General features: G+C 35.9%; 3 protein-coding genes and 1 pseudogene across 3 annotated transcripts; 2 read left to right on the top strand and 2 right to left on the bottom strand.

The window, feature by feature from the left end:
- The first annotated feature begins 2502 nt into the window (after positions 1-2502).
- On the top strand, positions 2503-8126 carry LOC106747257 (annotated as a pseudogene).
- LOC106747259 (signal peptidase complex catalytic subunit SEC11A) lies at positions 7477-10695 on the bottom strand. Its single transcript, XM_014624618.1, has 4 exons — positions 10515-10695; positions 10316-10425; positions 8728-8877; positions 7477-8657 (listed from the first exon to the last, which is right to left on the bottom strand). Exons 1-4 carry the CDS (start codon positions 10560-10562, stop codon positions 8423-8425), a joined length of 543 nt encoding a protein of 180 aa, XP_014480104.1. The 5' UTR covers positions 10563-10695; the 3' UTR covers positions 7477-8422.
- Positions 10696-10835: 140 nt separating this feature from the next.
- LOC106747260 (histone deacetylase Rpd3-like) lies at positions 10836-14890 on the top strand. Its single transcript, XM_014624619.1, has 4 exons — positions 10836-13245; positions 13329-13476; positions 13559-13847; positions 13943-14890. Exons 1-4 carry the CDS (start codon positions 12772-12774, stop codon positions 14229-14231), a joined length of 1200 nt encoding a protein of 399 aa, XP_014480105.1. The 5' UTR covers positions 10836-12771; the 3' UTR covers positions 14232-14890.
- A 188-nt stretch (positions 14891-15078) lies between these two features.
- LOC106747258 (peptide chain release factor 1-like, mitochondrial) lies at positions 15079-17103 on the bottom strand. Its single transcript, XM_014624617.1, has 2 exons — positions 16692-17103; positions 15079-16149 (listed from the first exon to the last, which is right to left on the bottom strand). The coding sequence occupies exons 1-2, from the start codon at positions 16999-17001 to the stop codon at positions 15248-15250; spliced, it is 1212 nt and encodes a 403-aa protein (XP_014480103.1). The 5' UTR covers positions 17002-17103; the 3' UTR covers positions 15079-15247.
- Positions 17104-18664: the final 1561 nt, after the last annotated feature.

Raw genomic sequence — 18664 nt, forward strand, 5'->3', positions numbered from 1 at the left:
GAAATAATGAAACGGTATGATCAATCACAGAACAGTTGCAACATTTTTTTCGCAATGAGTTTCGCACCGCATCTCGTGTCCAATAGGAAAAGATATCCTCCTGAGAATTCCTAAAGAACTTCGAATTCTCTGAATGCGGGATGCATTCTGAAGCTTATAGGAAGAAAATATTGCAACCGTTTTATGACTGACTGTATATACACGGTGACCCATTTTAATCGACAAACGGAGATATCTCCGAAACTACGCAACCTACGAAAAAAATGTTCGGATAAAAGTTGTCGAGGACAGTGGGGGAATCTACATGTACTAATGACTTTGAGGTCAGTTTTCAAGGTCATTTCAAGGTCAAGGTCACTTTTTTAAATGGAACCCCCTATTTTTAATGCCGGATTCAGAAAGAGCGAGAAATTTTACATCCAGATATGTATCAAAGTATAAGGTTAACGTGATTTCCATAGGTCAAATGAAGGTCAAGAAACCACCACTACCAAACCCCAAGCAGGCTAAACCACCTAACTCTGGGAACAGCCAGTTTAATCGTTTCTTTTTCTTTAAAATAAATTGAATTCCAATCCAGACTCACAAGCTCGTGCATTATTTTCGTTGTATTCATGATGTCAATGTTGTCGAACCAGATTTCTATCACGAGCTTATTGAGGTAGGTTTCGAACTGCTCAGTTGTTAGAATGTCTTTCATCTGGAAAACATTTAGTAAAAGCCTTCATGTAGCAAGGTAGTTATTGTGGCAAACTATTATCTAATTTTATTTGCAAGGTAGCCTGCCATACTGAGAAAGTGGCTTTAAAGAGAGTTTAATTTGTTCAAAAAATTTGTAATTAAACTATACGGGGCAACATTTAAAATTATTAATTCATCAAATCTGAAGTGACGAAATATCTTTCTTACGTTTGAACTTGAAAGTTTGACCTATGGAGGTCACGTTAACCTTATACTTTGATACATATCTGCAAGTAAAATTTCCCGCTCTTTCTGAATCCGGCATTAAAAATAGGGGGTTCCANTGTTCAAAAAATTTGTAATTAAACTATACGGGGCAACATTTAAAATTATTAATTCATCAAATCTGAAGTGACGAAATATCTTTCTTACGTTTGAACTTGAAAGTTTGACCTATGGAGGTCACGTTAACCTTATACTTTGATACATATCTGCAAGTAAAATTTCCCGCTCTTTCTGAATCCGGCATTAAAAATAGGGGGTTCCATTTAAAAAAGTGACCTTAACCTTGAAATGACCTTGAAAACTGACCTCAAGATCAAGGTCATTAGCACAAGTAGATGATCCCCACTGTCCTCGACAACTTTTATCCGAACATTTTTTTCGTAGGTTGCGTAGTTTCAGAGATATCTCCGTTTATCGATTAAAATAGGTCACCGTATATACAACGATTTTCCTAATTAGTATAACAAGCAACTTACGTTTTTAATCTGTCTTTTCTCATAAATTTCTGTTACATTAATTTTACGGCTATTTATTAATTGTACAGGTTAAAAGAAAGTATCTGGATATTTTTACAAGTGTGCTGAATCAATCATGAGTGTTATTTTGTGCATATATTCTTTTTATTTCCGTATATACCGTTATATCACTTAGTATGATTTATTTTGCTTCTGATGTTATTAACCCTTTACACTCTGATGTCCCCTCTGAGGAAATATCGCAAGTCTAGCGAACCACTCGGATATCCCCTCTCAGGGGACATCAGAGTTTATTAATGATTAAAGAGGATGAGCTTATGCCGCGGCCATTTTTTTGAAAATTGCATGTTTCTTTGAAGTTTTTTATTGAAATGGCACAAGAAAGCAAGTCAAAATATGGTATATATAGAAAAAATAAGATATATGGAAAAAATGTCAGCCGGCATTACGTCGAAGCGGAACGTTTGTAATGCATTCATAGCAGCTAAACAACAAGCTGTACATTTTAAACGTTGGAGGAAGAAAACGGGACTGCATTGTCTGCTCACACAGAGAAATACCGGGTAGGAGACGACAAATTACTTTTGTTCAACGTGCACCAACGAACCCGCGATGCACATCGGTGGCTGTTTTACACGTTAGAAAACACATTAGAAAATTATAAAACATAAAATTTGTATCAAAAATGTGTTCTTTAATACTTAACGATTCATATAAACCAAGCCGCATGGAAATAAATTACTTGATTCCGAAAATAAATTATTTAATATGATTCCGAAAATAAACTATTTAATATGACGCAACTGCCGCCTGCGCGTCTTCCTCAGTAAATGACGCCGAGTTGCTGGTAGATATCTTTCAAAACAGCTCCGAGTCCAAAGAGTTAAAAATAGCCAAAGTGAGTGTTCAATATATGTACATAATGATATACATTACAAAAATAATTTCAATGCTATTTGTCTTTCTATATGTTTTTTGTCCTCTTGTTTGCTGCTTTTATGACTTCATTCCACTCACTGATATGCAAATACATCAGAATGATTCGAGAAATTCAAAGAGGAATGAGGAAAATTTATCAGTCTAAATCCATCGTTCGTTCAAGTATGTCTTCGATTTTGATTGCAGCAATCGTATTCCTGTTAGTGTATAAGTTCTACAAATTTACTTACCATAAACCGCTTAACTCACCACCAAGTAAGTTAATGTTAAGTTTGCACAGTTTTAACAAATTTTGCGCACATGTTTTGATTACATTTTTACACAGTTCCACTTTTAATTTGTTGTTAATTTAACTTTTCTGACACAGTGCCCAATATATGTAACAAATGTTACAATTTAATATCATGTTACATTTTAATTAATTCATTTAATTTAATTTCCCTAACAACACTTACTACACAATAAAATTTATGCAAAAACTCATGTGATATTAACACATTGCGTACGGATGACAAGATATCTCATTTTTAGCAAGCCGAACGTTCTGGTCGGGCGACGAGATTTCAGATTTCGTCGACTTAATCGATGACTTAAGGAATTAAAAATAGATTTTCTTGTTACGTTACCGGTACATTACGTTAGGATAATGAAGTCTCGCGCATTCTCGAAACAACTGGTTAGCGAATAAATGAATGTCCTGGAAACGTATTGAGCGATTAGAGTGCCGTACGCAATGTGTTAAATCAATTAAATAATGAAAACCAATAGAAATTAAACACAGGACCTTATTTGCAGAATATTATCTATTCTGATCGGTCAAATATAATAAAGTTTCGCAGACGAAAAAACATACAAACGATTTCGGTTGTATATCCGACACTTTTCTGTTGTAAAAAAGTTTGCGAAACTTTATGTAACTTTTAACTAATTATAATAGACAATTCTTCTTCTTCTTTCCTGGCACTTCAGCCTCATTTGAGGCCTACTTCTCTCTCTTTACATATGCGTGTGGTGCGCACACAGATTTACACATGCATATGGGACCTACACAAAGTTTTACGCCGGTTCCGAACGGCAGTTGGAGAGAAGTTTTCGTGGCACGTGAATACTCTTGATGGATTGCCAGCTCACCGAAGAGGAGCGACGAGCGTATGATAAAATTTTTCTGGTTCTACCGGGGATTGAGAACCCGGAAGACTCCTAGCATGATAGACTAGTGCGCTGCCTACCATGCCACGCTCGCGCTCTATAATAGACAATATTCCTCACATAAATTCCTGCGCTTAGCTTCTATTTCCTAGATCTGTGTGCGCGCGCGCACGTGTGTGTGTGTGTCCTGAACTCTATTTTATTAATTTATATTTAAAGTATTTTAAATATAGTTTCTCAGTTAAGCAAGTGGTTCCCAAGCCACTTTTAGAAGCACTATTATCGATAAGAGAGGTCGATAAGAGAGAATATGGGTGTATCATTCACAATTACTATTACATAACGATATCGGAAAATAGAAGCGCGACGATTACTTACTTGTGAAATTGTAATGTTCCTAACACAGGCATACCTAGGCTTCTGATATTAGGATGTTATTGGCTATTATTGTGGGGTAACTACTTCTTCCCATATAAGACTTTCACGTACTATGTAAAGAAATTGAAATCGAAGACCATCGGCTGTTACATGGGCAGTTTTTGGACGATAGTAGTTAACGATCATGCCAGCATAAAGGAAGTACTCAAGAGGGATGAATTCAAAGGTCGAGTTACGGAAGTGCCAATTGTAAAAGACCGATCTTTTGGAAAGATGTTGGGTAATAAGAGAAAATGTTTCTATTGTCAAATTCAATTATACGATGTATGACTTTTTTTGTAAATTAACGTATTTTTACCTCCTTCCCTCTAAAGAAATATGTCTTTAGTTCACACGATAGAGTTTCACGTCAATGAAGATAGTAGACTTTTCCCTTCGCACGGAATTTATAATTAATTTTAATATAAAATTGTAGGTATAACTTTCACCGATGGTCCATTATGGCATGAACAGAGGAGATTCTTTCTTCGTAATGTACGGGATTTCGGATTCGGACGGCGACAGGAAGCCTTCGAGAGAGAGATTTTGGACGAAGTATCTCTGCTTATCAATATCTTAAAACACGGACCTATTTACGATGGAGAAAAGGTACGTGTATCCTAATAGATAAAGGCCGTTTCACGAAGAGATGATCAGGTGGAAAGAAGGAATAAAAAATCTTGTTCTTCGTAGGAAATAATAAAAGGCAACTTGGCGCTCTTTCCAGACATTCTTTATTCGACAATAGGTAGTTCTTTGTGGAAGGTTTTATTCGGTCAAAGATTTGATAGAACCGAACACGACATTCCACGGCGGGTATGTCGCCTATCCATGATGTTTGTAAGATCGCTCGATCCGACAGGTGGTGCGATCTTTTACCTACCTTTTTTAAAAATCTTCGGAAACATGTTCGGATACAAAAATGCAATAAAATCAACTTATTTGCTAGCAAATATCATCCAGGTAAATCCTTTTATCAAATAACGTGTACAATCGTAGGTAAAAAATGTATTGTGAAACCTATTTTTTGGAATAAATTTACGCTGGAAGAGAAACAAAGTATTATATTGAGTACACACTTCGATGGAAGCGTTTTATTGTAATTCTGCATTTTTGTATTTAGGAATATTTGAAATCCCTAGAGACAACTTTCGGCGAAAATGTTGATAGAGGATTCGTCGACAGATATCTGAACGTATTGAACAAAAACGATAAATCGCAATATTTCTCAGAGAAGCAAGTAATCATGATGCTAACTGATGTGATGCTGGCTNTTGTTAGCTACGTGCACTACCATTCCAACTACTATTACCCAAACCATCAGGCTCCTGATAAACCATCCTATGGTCTTGAAGAAAGCGCAAGATGAGATAGATAAGGTCGTTGGCACTGGACGTTTGGTGACATGGAATGATAGAAAGAAGTGAGTTACGCAACCGAAACCTATAAGATATCCCAGCGAGAAATGAACCATCGAATCAACATCATGACATTAAAACATGATAAATATGGATAAATAGAATAAAGCATGATAAATATGGATAAATATAGAGTTTCTGAATACATACATAATAAGATGATATAAATAAGTATTATATATCATATAATATATAAAGTACACATATAAGGTGAGTCACCTAACATTAGAACCTAACATATCTCCGTTATTCTTGATGATACGGGAAAATATCTAAGCAAGAATGTATTTGTTTCGAAGGAACAAATATTATTTTAAGTAAAAAAATTTTTTTTGAGACCATGATTTTCGAAATTTCAACGTTATCAGTATTATGTTAAAATATTATTGGTGATCTTGAAATCTCGAGAATTTTTTAATATTTTTACTTATAATAATACTTACCCTTTCAAAGCAAATAATTTCTTTCTTAGACATTTTCTCATATCATTAAGAATAACGGAGGTATTTCAGGTTCTAATATAAGATAACTCAGTCTGTATAGCATTAGACACGAAAAATATCGCCTTGATGAAACGAATTCAATACATGATTTCGATATTATGATATCGATACATGATGAAACGAATTCGATAAATACTTACATGCACTCATCCGTAAATTTATCTTAAGTTCGTCTTGCACGTTTTCGTGCTGAAAGCGTCGTTCTATCTTTATTTCTCATTACACACTGAAGGAAAATAAAACGATGTTTTTAGCACGAAAGTGTGCAAGACAAACTTAGAGTTAATATATGCCTGTTACTTTGTCATACTAGACAATGTACAGTATACGAATTATTTTAATCTTTCTTTGAAGCTAGTCATTATTTTATTATCGTCAAATCAAGGGTCTTTCTCGATTTCGTTGCAGTTTGCCTTACGTGGAAGCGGTGATCCGAGAAGCGATGAGAATGTTGCCACTTTTCCCTTTAGGCATATTCCACAGAACCATCAAGGATACTACGCTGGGAGAGTACACGATAAAGGAAAATACGGCAGTTATTACTAATTTAACAGCGATGCATTATGATCCCGATCTGTGGAATGATCCCGAAAACTTTCGACCGGAGAGATTTTTAAATGAGAAAGGTGAACTGATCAAGGATATGTCGTTGCCATTCGGTTTTGGTGAGTAGTATATCGAGTGAGGGATAATAACTATTACTACCTTGAACATCTTTGAAAAATAAAAATGTATTCTTAACGACTAAATAAAGATGAAAAAATTTTGCATTTAGAAGTACTCGAAATGATGACCATTGGTATCAATGCAATTTCTGTTGGATAAATTTTCCTCTTACCTGGATAGATATATTTCGATATATTGTCCGCATACTGTGCGACTACCATAAGTACGTTAAGATGCGTTCTCATAGAACGAGCATTTTCAGTATATAAAAAAAGATTATCTGATGCCGTGAGAATTGCGGCAATATTGCGGCGATATTCTGATGTAATAAGTATTGTTGCTATTTTGCCAGAAAGAGAACACAATTAATCCGGAATTATTGTAATAATAAGAAGTTAATATTATCATTAAAATGATAACGTAATAAATTAGTATTCTTTAAAACAAACCTATTTTTAAACATGTTGTGCTTTTGCATAGCATCACAAAGCATATATTAAATATTTGCATGCTATGTTCAGCATTTTTGTCTATCTGAATACTCTCATATTTCGAAGATATTCAAAGTGGTAATAATTATTGATTAAGCCTCTATTGTAATTGCGATAGGATCCGGAGAATTCTAAAGAGACCTTCACAAACTAATCGTCCTTGTTTTATGTGCAGGTCATCGGCTTTGCCCGGGAGAAACTTACACTAGATACACCGTATTCGAGACATTGTCCGCTCTGTTGCAAACCTTTAACTTCTATTTGGTCAAAGGCGAACCGTCGGGCATCAATGACAACCTGTCAGGTATTCTGGTAACTCCGAAGGAGTGTTGGATACGCTACGAGTTGCGTTAACTCTACTTAGTTTTTTCCTGCTTCCTAGATGTATTTCGATATATTTCATTTAATTAAAAAATGCAAGGTACAATGATTTCTATGACGTATCACGCGGTATTTAAACATTGCACATTTATTTTACACGTGAGATAAATGTAGTTACAGTGTGCCTCATTAGAAACGAACGACGTACAAATTTTTGTCCAGAGGACGTATAGAAATCATGTGTGTCACATGGGTTTTTCCGCAAAATAGATTATTTACTACACTCCATTTTTTCGCATAAAACTCCCCATCTTCGTGATTTTATAATAACATTCATCAGTTTTGCGTGAAAGTAAATCTTATATATTACGGGAATTATACACTTTCTCTTTATCGAAGTAGAAAGAAAACGGTTGTCTATCTATATCTCAAAAAGCACTGTGGTTGCGGACATGTTAGCAATAAGAATTAATTCCTTAGTCCTTATCTCAGTAGTTACACGCCTGACTATTTATGAGCTCGCCACGCGGATGTTGTGAGAGACTCGTCTCTCTGTGGTAGTTCTGACCGTGATGTGCAACTAGAAATAGCAACGTCCGAAGCGAACGTTCAAAATGTCTGAAGAATATGCAGGCGTTTCCTTAAATACATTCACGACATCTGGATACAGGTTCTTGGTGTAATGACTCTTGTAATTGTCGATGTAACCGGACAAGTATGATCGGACTTCAAAGACAATGTATATTATAACGTAATAAGAATCTAATGCTGAAATATGTACAAAGAAATGTGTTTCAACCCGAATCTTCCATATTTCGTATTGTAAGACTCAGCGATATGTGTGTGTGTATGTATATATAAATATATAAATATATATATGTATATACATAAACACACACACACACACACACACACACACACACACATACACACACACACACACACACACGTACATACATATGAATATATGATTACCTAAATAATTATGCAATGTTCAAACCACCATGTATTCTCTGAGGCTGTTGATGACGGATTCGTCGCAACAACGTTTCAACATAACATGAGCGATTTTATTATTATTCTCTGTGTACCAAAACATACAAACCAAGACATGCCAATACTGCATACTTAAACTTAGGGTACTCGTTCATATATATAGTGACCATGCCAACGTACGGTAGAAAGCCTCTCGCCCGGCCAACGACGTCCTTGTGCGTCAGCCACAGCTGACCAGGTGCGTACAAGCCTCTATCGTCCACGGAATTGTTGTCGCCCTTCGTGAGGAACTTGACTGTGTTATTTTGGTCACCCCTGTAAAATTGTCAAAACCATAAAATTGTACTCTGCACTATTATGAATGTTTTGTTGACAGAATTCTTACTTTTCGTGAAGCTTAAGTACTCTATGCACAATAGGTATATCCCGTCCCTCGACTTTGAAAACTACAATTTCGCCTACTCTCACTGGTTCATCCTCATAATTGGTAAGGAAGAGTAAGTCGCCCCTATGAAATGCAGGCTCCATACTACCACTGTGAAAAAAATAGAAAGGACAGTTAACATCAATTTAGTAGATAATCAGCTTTGCATCACGAATATTTCTATAAGTTTTTTTTTTAACAAGATTATATTGATCCTACGTTACTATAAACATTGTTAAGGAAGTCTTAGCCAAATATAAGATGAACTTGTAATATATATATACACAATATATAAGTTAATCGAATTAACAATGTGTAACAGAAATTTCAATAATCTTGACCGTTTGGTTTTGAAAATACAATAGTGGTATATTTTAATTTATAATAGTGTTTATAATTTATAATAGTGTTCGAGATACATATATGTAAGCATATATTTAAATATTTATATACTTCTTTCTATTATCTATACATCTCTATTAGATCTGATGCAATACTACTGAAGCATACATATAGTATTAATAAGAATAACAAATATTTTCATACTTATTGTGTATATATATATATTTATCTCAACTTCGTTTCACATTAATATTTATTATTTGGTTATAAATGTATATAAAAAAGTGTACAGAAGAGAAATTCTGCTTGTTAAATGGTAAATTGATGAGAGGCCCCCTGATGCATCACTGGAAATATAGCCCTGAGCTTCCACAACTTCTTGAAATTTTTGCTACTATTTCTATATTAGATAGAAACCCCTCAAATGAAACTTGCATAAAATGTACATAAGCACAGGACAAAGCTATTATTATATTTACTGTCATGGCTTATATCTATGACGAGATAATACTTTTTTTAAATTAAAAAAATACAATTTGAATACAAAGATATTTAACATGTGCAAAGTCACAAAATCTCACAACATCTGTATGAGATGACGAGTGAATTAACCCTTTGACTGCTGACTGCTCTAAGTTGAAGCGCTTCGCGTGAGCGGCGTGCGGCCGGCAGTAGCGATCGCTGGGGACTAAATACTTTTGCGCACAATATGGATCTTATCGGCGGCGTATTAACACATTATAATATAGTACATAATCCAATTACTATTACTTTGTCCACTGCAAAATGAATCCAATCATTTTTTTATTTTCAATATATATTGTTTATTCACCAATAGTAAAGTTTTAAAGCGCCATAATCTCATAGTTATAATGTATGTGTTTGGATATTGGAAATTGACAAATTGAACGAATAACAAGTAAGTAACATAAATACTCTATATATAAACAAAAGACATGAGACAGCAGTAAACAGCCAAAGCCTTCGCCGAGCGCGCATTTGCGTCCATAGTCCACATCGATGGCTTGCGCTGGACGCACATATGCGCCCATAGGCCACACCGATGGTTTTCGCCGGACGCATATATGCGCCCATAGCAGTCAAAGGGTGAAAAAAAAACTGGCTGCGTTTGGCAGGATGAAACCAATACGAGGATATACGCTACACGGTGATTAGGAAGTTAGGTTAGGTCAAGCTGCCTCCGTACCTCAACACCACCACAATAGGGCTCTCGCTGCCGGTGATGACCATCAGACCCTTCCATATCATCAGCGCCGACGAGACTATCATGCCAAAGCTCAGCACTTGATACAGGAACTGAAAATTGCGAGAACATCAAGTTTCCTTCCGTATGTCACGCCACCATATGTGACCACCGTTCGACCGTGACGTTGAAAACAATTTACCTGGCGTTTATTCATTCGCCGGACATCGTCGAATATCGACTGCAACATCGTGTAGGTCCGATGCTCAGGGAACAATGAGAAATGTCAGTTACGTGGTGATCACGTTCAGTTTCTTTGATTCAAGCACAACACCGGTAACCCGTATCAGTTACCGTCCAACCACCGCCACCACGTCATGTAAACACTGAACAGGGAACGACGAATCAATAGAACGGCGGAACGGTCAGAATGTCGCGAACGTTGACCGGAAAAAAGAGTACCGAGAAGGGTAACATCCGGTTTCCAAAAATCCGCCACGTGTTCCGAGACGCCAGCTGGTATCACCGACGAGATAACAGCTAGAAGACAATGTTATCCGCGGATGATAATTGCGAAAGTGTAATTTAAATGCTCCGTGAACGAATACACATATATTTACAAAAAAGACACCGTGTACAACGGCAAATAATTCACTTCAAGTCTGAATTCTGTTTAAACATGACTCAACCAATTTCTAACTAAAAACTACCAAGAACGGTCGGTAATGCCGACGTTCTACAATTATCTCTGATACCTTGGACAATAGGCGTTAGTTTACAAATACCGATCATTTTGACACATACAAAGCGGTTTAGTATAAAATTACTAGTTAGTACGCGTAAACGATCAGTGTAAGTGGGACGAATCGCGGAAACCTCTGTAGTCTTTGATAGTTTCCTGTCGAAGTTCCTGATAAAATCGCAACCGTCTGCGTTCTCAATTTAAATCGGATATTCGCTGTTACACTTATTAACCGAAATGGCTCAAGCTGTCGCAACGACGAGCCAATCAATCAGATCGCACAGCAAGATTCACGTTAGCTATTATTACGATAGTAAGTAATCAGAAATATTGTTACCGTATTTCGTGTGATTCGCGTCAGCTTTTATCTTAGCTCAGCTAGATGTCATCCACAAAGTACTGTAGTTGAAAAGTAATAGAATGGAATATCCTTTTTCATTTGATAATACAGTTTTCGAGGCGTTCAGTCGACAAATTCTCAGGTGCGCTCACGCCGTAGTCGCGCGAGGCAGGAATAATGGCCAATTGTTAACGATTTGGAAATCTTTGATGTAATCAAAATACTTTCGTTTACCGTGCTCAGTAATGTGGCAGTCTAAATATTTTCCCGATTGCGATCAATAATTGCCGTCTGATTTCCCTCAGCAAGGCTGTCGTAGAAATTTGATCGTATAAGAAAAAAAAATACACACACAGAATATTTTAGGAGTTGTTTTTAAATGCACATTGCAACTTATATAATATCGTTTATCTTAATAACTGTTAATATTACATTCAAAGTTTTGTTATTATCACGAAGCAATGCTTCGTGTGGAGCAAAACAAAAAAAAAACAAAACCGAGGTCGAGATGATTGTAGATATTATGAGATATGGAAGATTATATGAGATTTTTGACTAATACGAATTGCAAAGAGTAATCTGATACACGATTTAAACTTTCGGAAAATATAATTATACATATGTATTAATCCTAGCTCACCACATTCCAGTGGACCGCTGAACGTTTTTCGGCTTTCTAGTTTTTACATGATGTACTATTTCTTTTTTCAAGTATCAGGTGTAATGGATGAACATTACTTCTTCTTAGATCGCGCTTGCAAGATTGCAAAACATTTGAAAATTTTTTCCGAAAACACTATTTTTTATGATAGTAAATTTCGCTTAAACCTAAACCATTGCCTTGGCCTGATATCAGAAACATGTTATTCAGACTCGATATTTCCAATTCCACACTTAAAAATATTAATTAGAAAATGACAAGACGACAAAGCCGAGCAGTCTCAATATGGCGAATCACGGACTGGAAAATAAATGTGGTTAGCTAGGGTTACATTTTGCAAGCGCCTCCTTGATTTCATTTACGTACGTGTAACTTATATGTCCAGATCATTTTCCATATTACTATTTTGTGCCAAAGCACTTCATGAAACCGTATCGTTTGAAGATAACGCAAGATCTGATTTCAAGCTACGGACTTTTAAAGAAAATGAGTATACACGTAAGAATGTTTTCATATTTTTTCATATTTTTTTCATTTGCTTACACAAAATGGACATTTAAACAATCCATATATGTAATTAGCGACCTTACCGTGCCACAGTAAATGATATGATAAAATTCCACGATGAAGAATATATCGATTTTTTGAGTTTCGTAAAACCAAGTGACTACAACAGGTATAGGAAAAAAAAGCATAAATGTAAGACATTATTATAGATGCAAATAACTGTGTTGTGTGTAAAATTAAAGTTGAAAATTCTTGAGAAATTAAAAAAAAAAAACATTTGGATGTTTCTTTTTTCTTTTGTGACAGACGGTTTAAAAACTAAAGATTGCCCCATTTTTCACAACATATTTGAGTATTGTCAATCATTCACGGGTGGAACTATAGCTGCTGCTACGGAGCTCAACAGACAAGCCACAGATATCGCCATTAACTGGAGCGGCGGCATGCATCACGCCAAAAAAAAAAATGCATCGGGTTTTTGCTACGTAAATGACATTGTGCTTGGAATTTTGGAATTGTTGAAACATCACTTCAGAGTATTGTACATTGATATTGATATTCATCATGGCGATGGCGTGGAGGAAGCTTTCTATACAACGGATAGGGTGATGACAGTCTCGTTTCATAAGTTCGGCGACTACTTTCCTGGAACTGGTGATCTCAGGGATATTGGAGTGAATGAGGTGAAAAATATATCGAAAACAATTCCGCCGAAAGATAGCTAGTCATCGTAAAATGTATTTTGGTATCTTTCTGTCATTAACAGGGAAAATATTATGCCGTTAATGTACCTTTGAATGAAGGAATAAGTGACGACAATTACGAGGCAGTGTTTGTTCCCGTTATTTCAAAAGTGATGGAGACCTTTCAACCTAACGCCATTGTTTTGCAATGTGGCGCGGATTCATTAGCGGGTATATAAGATTCCTTAAATGAAACCGTTACTATGACTTGATTGCGCAGCCTTTAACGCAAATAATTAATTAATCGATGTAGGGGACCGTCTGGGGTGCTTCAACTTGTCAATAAGGGGTCATGGAAAATGCGTGGCATTTATAAAATCATACAAATTGCCTTTATTGTTGTTGGGAGGTGGCGGTTATACAATAAATAATGTGTCCAGATGTTGGACATACGAGACGTCCATAGTTGTAGAACAGGAACTTTCGAATGATCTCCCATATAATGAGCAGTTTGAAAGATTCGGTCCTGCGTACAAGCTACATTATGACACTAATATTATCATACGGGATAAAAATTCATCGAACGATCTTGAGAAAATAAAGTAAATGAAATTTTTTTTTTTCGTAATTTTTACGTTAGATTTAATTCGCATGTACATTACAAGCGGATTATTTGGTGACTATATTATAATCGTAGACAAAAGATATTTGAAAACTTGAGGATGCTACCTTCCGCTCCTAGCGTGCAATTTCGGGAAACTAAAGAGAACAGTAATGACGAGCAGACAGTTGACGATGAGACTAATCCTGATGAAAGATTGCCTCAAAGAGATTTGGATAGGAGGATACAAGGTGAAAACGAGTACAGTGATAGTGAGGACGAAGGAGAAGGTGGACGAAAGGATAATATGTCATTCAGGTTAACTGTTCTTTATATTTTCATGTCAATAGAAACAATGCGTCTATCTATAATTTGTTTTATCTAGAGAACAATAAAATCGAGTGAGCAGCTTTGTCAAAGCGAAGATTTCCCCATGGTATCCGACAAAGTACAAAATCAACCAAGACATCTTTTTAATGCTTGATATTTCCGGCTTTTGATATTTTAAGAATCTTTAAACGAGGCTTTTTAATTGTTTGGTAACACGAAAACACGGTTGGAATATGTTACCTCCTTTAGTTTTCCTTATAACGCGTATGTCTTAGTATAAAAACTATATATGGTTTTTTACAGGTGAATAAAAACAAGCTGACAAACTACCAATTTGCTAATTCCCCATTCTACACGACTTAATCAAACGTTGTGGGATAAAACAAAACTGATCATTAAAGCGCGTCATCATCAAAACTGATATTCCTAAAGCATGTTATTAAACTTTCAAACACGCAAATTCATCTCAACAATGACTCAGTAATATACGCAGAAACGGAGAGAACTACCAATTTGCTAATTTCTCATATTACACAACTTAATCAAACGTTGTGGGATAAAACAAAACTGATTATTAACTGATATTCCTAAAGTGTGTTATTAAACTTTCAAACACGCAAATTCATTTCAGCAATGACTCAGCAATGTACTTAGAAACGGAGAGAAAGCATCGATTGATTCGAAGAATAAGAATTATATAATTTTACATATAACTGTAAATTGTGAATAATTTTATATATACATATAAAATTATGATATATAATTGTGTATATTATTGTAAATTTATACTTTCACATTATGAAAAAGTGTGTAAAGAACATGTTTTTAGATGACAAAAAAAAAGAGGAAAGGAGGAATGCGAAATTTTGTCACAATATCTTTTTGAACAGTTTACTAAGCTTTCTCTGTACATTAGTTATAAGCTCTGGAGTTTCTTCCGAAACGGAGGACTTATATTCGGTATTACATAAAAGATATTACAATTATCCTATATACAAGAACACTTACCTATGTAAAACAAAGGCAAACTTCGAATCGAGATGAAAACTTCTTGGGAAGAAAAGACTAGCGTTACGTCAATCGCGTCTCCAACTTTCTCACAATTTCCAATAAGGTTTTCATCTGCACGTCCTTATGCAGTCTATCCTCCAACTGTTCCAACGCTACGCCACCTTGCATAAACTCCTTCAAGTTGTAAAAAGTGCCGTTCTCCAACCTGTGATCGGTCACACGATCCTGGCTGTAATTGTACGTCCGGACTTTCTCGTTTCTGAGCCCCATTCCCATCTGTTTCTTTCGCAGCTCGCTTACGAACGACGTCTGCTGGTTCAATTGCTGCTCGTACAACATACTCCTCAGCTTCATTATCGCCAATTTCTTATTCCTAATTTGCGACCTGTCCACTTGGCACTCTACGACTAGCCCGCTCGGCATATGGGTTATCCGCACCGCGGAATTTGTCTTGTTCACGTGCTGACCACCTGCACCGGAGGCTCGTTTCGTCTCCATCTTTAAGTCCTTGTCGTTAATCACAACCTGCACTTCCGATGGTGTCGGTAAAATTGCCACCGAGGCGGTGCTGGTGTGCATCCTGCCTGACTTCTCCGTGGCCGGTATTCGCTGTACTCGGTGCACACCACCTTCGTACCTCAACTTGGACACTTGTTCACCAGACATTATGATGCTGACGTTCCTAAGACCATTGCAATCGGTCGAGTCTATATTTATCACATCGTAAGATAAACCCAGATATTTGGCATAGCCCAAGTACATTTCGTACAAGTTTTTAACAAACAGCATAGCTTCCTGACCTCCAACACCCCCCGTTATTTCGAGGATAATATTGTCGCAACATTTGTTGCACATTTTGTTCAATATCATACCCAACAGGCTCTTGTCCAGTTCACTCAATTGCTTCCTGTACAACGCATCTTCTTCTTCTGCTAACTTTTTCATCCCCGCATCCTGTTTTACTGTAAAAAGATATTCATCTTTATATATTGTGGATAAACAATGCAGAAGAGTAAATTCTCAATGACTAATACACATACATAATTGATGTTACATTTTGTAACATCAATGCTGACTTAATGCAATAAACTTTAAATACATCGATTACATTTATTTTCAGATGAGATGCAACGGACTAAATTTGACTAGTTTATATGTTGAGTTAAATATATTGTACAAAGAAAAATACAAAGAATGATAAACTTTCGATCCTTTGTTCATGATTGTAATTTTAAATCACATGAATTTAATGATATGACATATTATAATTACACTATTGGTTTATTCTTTTTAACTGAACTGGCTGTATTAATTCAAGAAATTTACATATACATTGAAGTGTATAAAGCTTATGTATGAAATTCTCATGCTTCAGTATGCATATATTTCCTGAACTAATGCAGCCAGTTCAGCTAAAAAGAAGAGATCAATTGCTTCAATATCCAGCATCAGCATATAATAATTAAGAATTGTATAATGAGAATATAACACTTATGTCACTTACCTAGATCATGTAAATTCTCAATATTTTCTAATAACTGTATCCTTTTATTTAACAAGCCACTAGTAGTGTTTAAATCAATCAATTGGAGGAGACTGTTATCTCTCAAGGTTTCATTCTTGTATTCATTTACAAGATAATCTAAACATTTTCTAATTCTATTATCCAATTGCTTTGGGCTCACATGCATACTAGACAAATTTCTGGCAACTTTTTGATGAAATAGCATCGGAAAACATAATTCACGAGTCTTCACAAGCTTCGTGTACCACCGATAATTGGTGAATCCGCACTTTCGTATTAGTAAAGACATCTTATGATCTTGTATCACTATTAATTTCTTTCCTTTCTTTTATAAAAATCTGTACTTTTTCCCTCTTACTAAAAATTTTTGGCTCATACGCTATTTCATTTTCCACGCTATAAAATGANTTTATGATCTTGTATCACTATTAATTTCTTTTCTTTCTTTTATAAAAATCTGTACTTTTTCCCTCTTCCTAAAAATTTTTGGCTCATACGCTATTTCATTTTCCACGCTATAAAATGAAAACAAATTGCTGTAACCAGTAATATTTCATATAAATCTATATAGATTTTATACTATCAAATTGACAATAAAATCTATCATGATTACCTTAAAAATTAACTTACAATTTCCATTAAACGCATATAATTTCTGAATTTCTGCTATCGGTTATTATAAATTGAAATAGAATAGAATCCAATAAACATTTTAAAGTATTCGCAACACATCATGACATCATAGATATTATGTATAAAAAATACTTTGATGCCTAGAAAACGTCAAACTGCATACCGTAGTATGATATGAATTGTAAAAAAGTTATGNATGTATAAAAAATACTTTGATACCTAGAAAACGTCAAACTGCATACCGTAGTATGATATGAATTGTAAAAAAGTTATGAGTAATGCTTTCACTAATGAGAATATTCCATTTGACACGTCCAACCATAACGACTAATGATTGGATAATCTTAACGTTCCTAGCTCAACTGGCCAATCAATGAATTTTGCAATTGGACGTGATAAACGAGTATTAAGCGAGACTCCGCATAGTCCTAGTCTTCAATAGGTACTTTAAGCTTTAAGCCTTAAGCAATTAACCAATCACAATCGAATTATAAAAGAATAATCAATCGTGATTGATCAATTTCTTAAGATTTAGAACTTAAATTCTCACTATAGACCCTGCTTTAATTATTCTTTAATTATTCTTTTCACATTCGACTGTGATTGGTCAATTTCTTAAGGCTTAAGGCTTAAAATACCTATTGTAGACCGATACTATAGGTCTGTTCGTTTTCACTGCACTAGTTCAGCGGTACAGCGAAACGAACAGACCTTATTGTGGACAAGGACTGAAACCCGTATCAGACTATGGATTGGGGATTGAGATTTAGATCGAATTTGGCCAATCGGTACAAAATTAACCGAATTGAAGCTTAGCGAAATTTAGTGAACTTTGTACTGATTGGTCAAATTTCAATCTCAATCTCCAATCCGTAGTCTGATACGGGCATAACCCATCTTGTTCTCACGCACATCAAGGCAAAGTAGCGCCACCGTCGCGTTGTCGACCTCGGGATGATACAGCAGCGTGAACAGAGACATATTTTGTCGTGCGTTGTGTCGTTCTTTGTTTTCCGTTGCCCTACGTGCCCCCTGCGAAACGATCTCATACGGTAATAATCACGCGGGCCACAAAGTCGCACGGTCAAGAGTCATCGTGGACGAAAGCGCGAGCGCGCGTCGACGAGAAAGAACCAGCCAAGAGTAAGCGGCAACGACATCGGGCGACGGGCGCCATTTTGTGCGCTCGTTGCGGCAAGCGGACGTTGGCGAGGCGGACAGTGGGCCAGCGCGTCCACGAGGTACCGTTTCTACGACGCTGGAATTCCGCCGTAGCCGATACACGCACATCACGTGTTTCCCATCCCCGTGCCTCTCCT

This window comes from Dinoponera quadriceps, unplaced genomic scaffold, assembly GCF_001313825.1.
Source record: "Dinoponera quadriceps isolate SergipeBrazil2010 unplaced genomic scaffold, ASM131382v1 scaffold2304, whole genome shotgun sequence".
Classification (NCBI taxonomy): domain Eukaryota; kingdom Metazoa; phylum Arthropoda; class Insecta; order Hymenoptera; family Formicidae; genus Dinoponera; species Dinoponera quadriceps.